We start from the raw sequence: 9,197 nt of genomic DNA on the forward strand, positions 1-9,197 counted from the left end.
TCATAATTTTTTCAATTAAGTCTGAATTGAAAAATTGAATGATGCAGCAGAATAAGCTATTTACCAAAATTTTCATATTGCCCATATCATCATAATTCAACTTATGATTCAACTGTTTTCTCTTTTGGAGATTATATTGTTGTGAGTAATAAACTTGTTAATAATTGATAGTACCTACTTAATTGTAATAATTACTTCACATTCTTACTTTAGCGATTTATTTGAGGTTAAAATACAATGTTATTTCAAATGTCCTTCCTTCAGGTGGAATAAATCGGTTCAAACTAACTTTGTAACATAATACTGAACGCTAAGAAATTGATCGAAAATTTACGTCACCATAAATTCGAATGGAGTTATTGCAGTTTTAAAGTTTTTTTGCATATTTAATGAAAAACAGATTCTCTAAAAATATCGATATTTTTAGAGTTTCTGTTTTTCATTAAATATGCAAAAAAACTTTAAAACTGCAATAACTCCATTCTAGTATCTAAATAAAGTTATGAAATATACATTATGATAATTTTTCATCTGGTGTGAGTTCAACAATTGTTTGGCTTCTTTTCCATATCTCTTCGCAAAATTCGGGATTGTATGCATAATGAGGTTTGAAAATGGGTTTACATTGAAAATAGTAATCCCCATTATTAATATCGTCTGCTGTTAAAACATATGTAGTATTTTTGGCTGCTTGAAATACATCCTACAAAAAATAATATACCAAATTGTAATTATTTTGTAAGGATAAAATCGAATGACTTCATACTTACAGTGCTGTAAAGAGTAAGAAGAAAATGAAAGAGTATTTTAAAAAACCAAGCTCTTGGAGCTTCGTTTCGCAGGACATTATGAACAATATTGGTATTTAATATTCCAGGATCTACAGCATTTACTGTAATACCGTACTTCTTGTTTAAATGCTTTCCAAATTCCTGAACAGCTATTATTACACAGAGCTTCGAAAAAGTGTAATATTGAAAAATTTCTTCGCTTGTTATTTGATGGTTTTCCTTTGGTAGCTCATTAATTTGATGGAAATCCGCCTGATTACAATAAGCAGACGAAGATGCTACAAAAGCCACATGTGCGGACTCTGCCGCCTTCAGTTCATCTGCAAAAAAAATTATTATGATAATAGAAAAATAGATGAATAGTTCTTTTGAACAAACCGATAAGGAGATGTGTCAGTAGAAAATGTCCAAAATAATTTATCTGCATCACATTATTCAATTTATCTTTGCTGACAATTTCTGGAATTAGAGCAACACCCGCATTATTCACCAAGAAGTCTATCTTAGTTTCGGTTTTTTTTACATCTTCTACAAATTGTCGTATAGAAGCAAAACTGGATAAATCCAAATATTTTGTGGTAATGTTAGGATTATTTGTTGCCTCTATAAGATTGAGTTCTTCTGCTTCGCATTCAATATTTGTTGCTATGATTATTTTGCATCCTCTTGAAGCCAACATTGTGGCTGTTGCGTAACCAAGGCCTGTTGAAAATGTTTAATTAATTAAATTAGTTCAAAAACACAAATATTTTTGTATTTACCACGAAAATAATCTTTTAAAGTTACATTTTATCCCAATTTTCATAAAAAATACTATAATAAATTACTTAATATCAATATGAATAATTAAAATATCTATGGACCGGGTTTGAACCCGTGGTTATTTGCTCCGAATGCCTGAAAGACGACTTTTTAACTTAAATGTACAGGGTGGGCAAATAAGCGAGGTAAGCGGCTATATCTCAGGATCCACTCATCGTAGAGACTTGCGGTAAAAAACACTTTGGAAATTGTTTTGAAGTTCATACCTCTACCGCTTGGGAGCGTAACAGCTACCGTCGAGTAGAAAAATGAATTTTACTCGAAAATGTTTCATATGAAGTTGAAGAAAAAATATCATCACAGTATTCTTTGGAAAATTCTCTATCTTTTTAAATTGTCACTTTCGATTTTATGACATCAAATAAGGGTAGGTGAAAGGAAGAAATCTGACTGATTGAAACGCCTGTAACTTCAGTTTGGCTCAACATTTTTGAGCAAACTAGATCTCGTCTGAAAGATAATATCTTGTTGATTGAGGACAAAATATACTCATGATATATTTGTTTTTGCTGCTTTCGATAGAGGGCGCTAAGTCAGAAGTTCATTGTTCATTTTACTCCGAAATTTCAAATGTTATGATAGGATTTTCTTAACAGAAACAGAAATTCTATCAAATTCACATGAAAAAACCTGAAGGTCGCAAAGCGATAATTTCAGGCGTTCTGAAGTTATGGCCGAAAGAAGATATTCTTCAACTGATGCACTGCGAAAAACCGAATTGTGTCTTCAAGTTCTTACAGAAACAGAAATCCCATCAAATTTGTATGAAAAAACCAAAAAGTCGCAAAGCGATAGCTTCAGGCGTTCTGGAGTTATGGCCGAAAGAAGACACCATTTAGTTTTTCAGTGCATCAGATGAAGAAACTCTTTTTTCGGCCATAACTCCAGAACGCCTGAAGCTATCGCTTTGCGACCTTTTGATTTTTTCATACAAATTTGATGGGATTTCTGTTTCTGTAAGAACTTAAAGACACAATTTGGTTTTTCGCCGTGCATCAGTTGAAGAATATCTTCTTTCGGCCATAACTTCAGAACGCCTGAAATTATCGCTTTGCGACCTTGAGGTTTTTTCATGCAAATTTGATGGAATTTTTGTTTCTGTCAAGAAAATCCTATCATTACATTTGAAATTTCGGAGTAAAATGAACAAAACAATGAACTTCTGACTTAGCGCCCCCTATCGAAAGCAGCAAAAACAAATATATCATGAGTATATTTTGTCCTCAATCGACAAGATATTATCTTTTAGATGAGATCTAGTTTGCTCAAAAATGTTGAGCCAAACTGTAGTTACAGGCGATTCAATCAGTCAGATTTCTCCCTTTCACCTACCCTTATTTGATGTCGTAAAATCTAAAGTGACAATTCAAAAAGATAGAGAATTTTCCAAGGATTACTGTGATGATATTTTTCTTCAACTTCATATGAAACATTTTCGAGTAAAATTCATTTTTCTACTCGACGGTACCTATTACGCCCCCTAGCGGTGGAGGTATGAACTTCAAAATAATTTCCAGTGTGTTCCCTTGTTCACTTTAGTGGTAAAATTTTTTACCTCAAGTCTCTACGATGAGTGGATCCTGAGATATAGCCGCTTACCTCGCTTATTTGCCCAGCCTGTACATTTGATACCACCCTGGACAACTTTGGTTTCGTATTTTTCTCTGTATGTTCGCACTTCCTTGTATAGGTTCCCCAAGTTCCCATAGTTACGACCTTTTACAGCTTCAATTGTCGTTTTAATAAATTTTTACGTAGGCTGCACACTCCAATTATTATTTATTTGGGAATTCTTGTTGTTTTTACATTTCCACCGCGTACAAGTATATCTATAGATTATCAAAAAAACAACAAACATTTAAAATTCTTGTTTATTAGAATTAGGTATATATTTAGAAAATTAGCTAACGAGTCAACATCGTAACAATGGGCCATATTCAAAAAAAAAAAAAGGTTATGCGGCGCGCTTATGCTTGCAGAATATAAAGGAAATCCTTCAGCTCACATTCATAATATTCCGAGTAAAAAAAGTAATAGTGTATGAGCATATCCTTCACAAAAAGTATTTGGTTATTCATAAACATTACCTTTTACTCTAAACGAAAAGGATATCCTTCAATAATTTCGAGTGTGGTCACTAGCAGACTCAGTCGTATACTGATCAGTTGTAGGTTGTAGCGATGGCAGATGGTGTGGAACTGAGAGAGATTAAACACTACAAAGATCGTTTATCAACACCTGTTCGTGATTATGAAGAATTATATCGGTTTCAAGAGGAAAATGTGCAATGGCTTGCTAACAGATTTTTGGGAATAAATAATACTGAAACTCGAGGAGATGCCTTATCATCCGTCCTAAAAATGCAGTGATCCTGGGTATCAGAAAGGCATTGGTCAAGAACTGGGTGTAAGTCAAGCTACAGTATCTCGTACAGTGACTACCGTAATTGACAGCATAGTGACACAATCAAATTACTGGATAAAGTTTCCGTCTACGAACAATGCACTTATGGATGCCAAACAGTTATGGCAAAGCAAATATAGGTTTCCAACAGCAATTGGCGTAGTTGACTGTACCCACGTAGGAATTCTGAAACCAAATCGCCATGGTCATGAGTATGTCAACCGGAATGGTTATCCTACACTGAATGTGCAAGCCACTAGTGATGCAAGAGAAATGTTCACTAGTACCGACGTTAGTTGGCCTGGTTCGGTCCACGATTCAAGAATATGGAGACATTCACAAATAAGGGTTCAATCTATATCTATATACAATATAGAAGATGAATAAAGAACGCTATTAACATATTTGCACCTATAGGTACATACCTGTACTGCCACCTGTTATGATGGCCGTTTTACCAACCAGACATTTGTAAGTGTCGATATATCTATTGGAGAACCTAGCTATTAGCCATCTTATATGATAAATTAACAATCGGATCAGATGAGAACAGGCTTCTAAAATGTATATATTTTTGAGATGTCCTTCCATTGTTGGAAACAGTGAATAAACTGAAATTAAAATGATAAGGTTTTTTATTTTTAACTGAGTTTATTTTTAACGCAGTTTTTTAAAGGCTATATTTGAAAAGGAAACATAAATGTAGAACACACTGGTTTATCGTTTCTTATCTTACAATATGGCATCTCATTAAAAAATATTAAAATAAATATCATCCTGTAATCGTTCATTATGTGCCTTTGGAGACCATAAAATTGTATACAGGGTGCTTCTAAATTGGAGGTACAATGAAAGATTCCTTTAAGGAAAAAAAGCCTATATAAGCATGGACCCTCAAACACCTTGTTTACGAGATACAGGCTGTTAGTTGTAGTCATACTTTTTTGTGATAATTACACCAGTTTACAAGGGTGTAGAAGTGGGGGGTACTGGGGGTGCTTACCAATCCCCCCTCCCTCCAAGATTACCAAATCACGAATTCTCGCAAAGACGAAGAACGAAAATTTTTCCATAAAATGGACCAATAATCATTTTACTTTTCTTCGAAATCCACTCGGCAGTAAAAAATCAGACTCTTCTACGGTTTATGAGTTTATTATCGCTTTCAAGATGAGTACTTTTATTGCACTACGGGCACGTCTATGTCCGAGGTTTATTATTTTCCTATATCTATCCGCTTTCTCGGCCTCTTATTTGCCATCTGTGATTTTTGCATTCGTCATCGGTATACTCTTACTCGTTGTTTTCGGTTTTTTTGTATCATTCACGTCACAAAATTTCAATATGTAGTTATCAAAGAACTCAATTCGCATCGAAAAATTGTCTGGGCTGTGTTGTACAATTGTAATTCATTCAAATTGAAATTAATTTGTGGAGACATCAGTTTTGAATTGATTACATCCGAAATTCCTAAAATGGAGGTACAAATGAAAATGACATATTTCTCGGATCATTTCAAGAAAAAACCTATAACATGAGTCTGCAAACGCTTCGTTTTTGAGATACAGGTGTCAAAGTTTAATTTTTTTTTCTCATAGAACCTTTCCTTCACAAGATAATTAATTTGAGTTGACCATAGATATTCGAATTTAAGATTTCATCATGTTATATGCTAATTTTGAATTCAAATTCACAGGGTGATATTTTTCTGCAATGGTGTCTGATTCTTTCTGGTAGTTTAGAAAACGTAAAGAGAAACTCTGGTCCAATATAACACTTTTTGGTTTGTTATAGTTTTATCGTATCTGCTATCGATTTCGAGAAAAATATTTCAAACAACTCTCTAATAATCCTCAGGAAAATCCAAATTATTATGAAGATCCAGCTAAGCTGTAATGCATGAATGAATCATAAGTTTTGGTACTTATTTACCCACTCTGTAGCGAAGATTGATAAAGATTTGATAAACTGATATAAGCATCGCTAAAAAGTACGACACACTAGAAACAGCCTGTATCTCGAAAACAAAGAGTTTGCAGGCTTATAGTCATGGGACTTTTTATTCCTAAAATTATCCGAGAAATCTCTCATTTTCCCCCGTGACTATTATTTAGGAACATCCAGTATAAGGTAAGAACAACCAAATTTATAATAAAAAGAATTATTTCGAGTCATTTGGTTCAAACTTCGTCATCATACTTTTTCTGTCATATTACAAATATGAGTGAACATTGTTGTCAAAAAATTTTTTTCTGGCGACATCAAAATTTCGCATGAAACTTGAATATACTTTTTCATATACAGAGTGATTCCTAACTACAGTATGAAACTTCAAAAAATGATTCCAAAAAGTTGTATTTCAGTTGCTCAATCTTTAAAATTAAAAAACAAAACCACAAAAAGTCAATGGCCTACTTTTTTTCTCAATATTGTTGGCTGTTGCGCCCACTGAGACGTCACTAAACCTAATAATTTCAATCTAGTTAGGGCTAAATAAGCGCCTCAATGGACTAGTTTAGTGATGTTGATAATACTATTTGACACGATAGAATTAAAATATAGAGCAAAACTGATAAATCAGTGAAAAAATTTTGAAAATCCATCAATAAATGACTGAGAAATAGATTATTTAAATTTACGTATTTTAGCGCGGAACGTCTTTGGTCTGTGACGTCACGGCTCTTGCCTGTGATCGCTACACCATAAATTACGTTTAAATACTTAGCCGCGCCAAGGCTCTCGCGCCGTTTGTAGTTGTACAGTGTAGTTTTAACTCGAGTTTTGTTTTTATGTCACCATAATGGAAGAAGGCTTCGTGAAAGGACAAAGTGACAATTTGCCTAAAATAGATATATTCGCAGTGATGGAGTTGTTTTCTTCAAATCCATCTTATGTCAGTACAGAAATAAAAAAAGGGTTAAACTTTTCAAGTAAGTATCTACTTTTGAGTTTGCTTCATCATGGTTCAACTTATAACCATGATATATTTAAAAAACGTTTCATAAACAGTTTGTAGTTGAGTACTGGTTGTGGAAGTCTATCAATGGCAAAACATATTTATGTGAGGAGTAAAAAGTAAAAAGAGAATAAAGTAATTTATATGTATGTATATAGTAAGTTATTTCAGCCATCGTGTAACGAACAAAACACAACACGAACGGCACAAGTGATTGTACACCAATGAATTCGTAAGCACTCTGCGAATACCAGTCGTCTAGTGTGTGACGTCACGGCACTTACACGTACTATGAAATTATTCTTCCAAGCGCAACTTCAAAGTCCCATAACTTTTTCATTTCTAGAGATATTTCAATGATTCTTCCACATTTTTGTTTCATTTTACTTAAATTTTTAGAATTAATCCTTAACAAAAAAATGAAAACTAGTCCATTCTTCGAATAACTTTACCGAATTAAGATTATTTAAGGAACGATTTTACTATTAATTGATAGACAGAAGGCACGAGATTAATGCCAGTAAGTTCGAACTTAAAGTTCAACTAATAAACACGGCTTTTTACAAAATCTGGGGAATGATACAGGATTCAAACTTACTGGTACTCTTTCCTTCTGTCTATCAATTTTAATACTGAAATCGTTCCTCAAATACTCTTATTTATGAAAATAAGCCAATTCCTTCAACGACACCGTACTAATTTGAATGACAATTTATTTGTTTGGATTCCGAACACTGACACAGGAGAACCAAAAATGGCGGTGTGTGACGTCACACTAATAGAGCGTACCCTCCGAGGTATGTACCGTAGTTAGGAACACCCAGTATATACACGCATAATCTCAACTCGATCAAATCTGTTGTCATTGAAATATCTATAGTCCTGATGTTGATGTGACGAACATGAAATTTTGTATGGAACTTGAAATTCTACATCCAAATGCAAAATATTATTTCAACTATAAGAACTAAACGCGTTGAAATTATCAGGGAAACAAAATTTAAGGCGCAATTAACGGAACCCATTGGCAGATTTTGCGCATTATTTACGAACTTAACATTTGAGATACGAATCTACCCTGACAATTTCAAGTTTCTAAATCTTTCTGTTCGAGAGTTATCATGTTTACGGACCGAAAGGACGAGATAAACAGGAACAGAAATGAAATAAATGATTAATTAAATTTTTGCAAGATCGTAAAAAAAAGAAATATTTCAGATATACACTTACACTGGACGAGTATAGGGGTATATTCACTCTACTTAACACAAAATCTACGAAAAATGAATTGATAAGCTCTTGGGTTCCTACCTTAATATTCAAATTCAGGAATTATTCAATATACAGTGAATAATTAAACAACAATTACATGAATTACATTATCTATATGCGATTAAATTGCAAAAATAATGTGAATTTTTGCATTGCTTATTTTTATAATGACTAATTATCGACATTCGACATTGTTTGTGTTGAATGTATTCATTATCCATATATAAATATCTAAATAAAGAAATCGCAGCATTATTACGTGGTGCTCTACAGCTGGGGTGTACCTACTTTTGATTTAGACAAAAAAATTATATTTTCCGAAAACTGACAAAGATAACTTCAATAAAGTATATATATATTAGAAACTAGGAGAAAGAGCTCTACTGATTAAAAAATAATATACAGGGTGTTCCATTTAAAAAATACCGGTTCACATAAAATATTATGTTAATAATAATGCTTTTTTGTACTTCCTAGTACCTACTGAATTCTAAATCCGCATAAAAAATACTTTTTATACCCATTCAAACGTTATTGTAAGACCTATATCAATTGAGATAGCTATTGAGTAAAATTTAAACAATCACCCTGTACTTACTTATTCATGAGGTAGGAGAGATGAAAAGAAATTCTATTCAAATAATAAATTGTGACTCATGGCATTTACCACGATACTTTCTCACATATAAAGTTTGTGCATTAATATACTTTATTGATAGGTACTGATATTATGTAATCAAAAAAACTTGAGAGCCTATTTCACTCACAAGAAAAAGTAAAAAAGTTACTCACATATCAAAATTACCTTTTAAGCCTGATTTTCAATTTTCAACAATTATTTTTCTATTTCCACTTTTTGGTATATGATATATAAATAAAAATTGATCTGCTATATCGTAGCTCTTGAAAGTATAAGAACTACCAACTTATTTGGCAAATTTGCCAATGGTTTG

General features: G+C 32.8%; 1 protein-coding gene across 8 annotated transcripts; it reads right to left on the reverse strand.

Annotated features, from left to right (window-relative positions):
• Window positions 1-201: 201 nt before the first annotated feature.
• LOC123681285 (retinol dehydrogenase 13-like) lies at window positions 202-9,197 on the reverse strand. 8 transcript variants are annotated; one of them, XM_045619600.1, is made up of 6 exons: window positions 9,037-9,197; window positions 4,442-4,627; window positions 1,170-1,493; window positions 771-1,111; window positions 486-703; window positions 202-416 (listed from the first exon to the last, which is right to left on the reverse strand). In XM_045619600.1, exons 2-5 carry the CDS (start codon window positions 4,605-4,607, stop codon window positions 515-517), a joined length of 1,020 nt encoding a protein of 339 aa, XP_045475556.1. In that variant the 5' UTR covers window positions 4,608-4,627; window positions 9,037-9,197; the 3' UTR covers window positions 202-416; window positions 486-514. The 8 variants fall into 8 exon arrangements, with proteins under 8 accessions (XP_045475556.1, XP_045475557.1, XP_045475558.1 ...); XM_045619601.1 differs by having other exon boundaries at window positions 9,050-9,192; XM_045619602.1 differs by lacking the exon at window positions 9,037-9,197 and adding an exon at window positions 8,284-8,422.

Source organism: Harmonia axyridis, chromosome 5 (genome assembly GCF_914767665.1).
Source record: "Harmonia axyridis chromosome 5, icHarAxyr1.1, whole genome shotgun sequence".
Taxonomy (NCBI): domain Eukaryota; kingdom Metazoa; phylum Arthropoda; class Insecta; order Coleoptera; family Coccinellidae; genus Harmonia; species Harmonia axyridis.

Coding starts and splice junctions, on each gene's coding strand:
- LOC123681285 (XM_045619600.1), bottom strand. CDS start 4,607: ATGGAAGGACATCTCAAAAATATATACATTTTAGAAGCCTGTTCTCAT. Junction 1,494..4,441: donor CATAACAGGTGGCAGTACAG/GTATGTACCTAT, acceptor CATTTTCAACAG/GCCTTGGTTACGCAACAGCC. Junction 1,112..1,169: donor ACTGACACATCTCCTTATCG/GTTTGTTCAAAA, acceptor TTTTTTTTGCAG/ATGAACTGAAGGCGGCAGAG.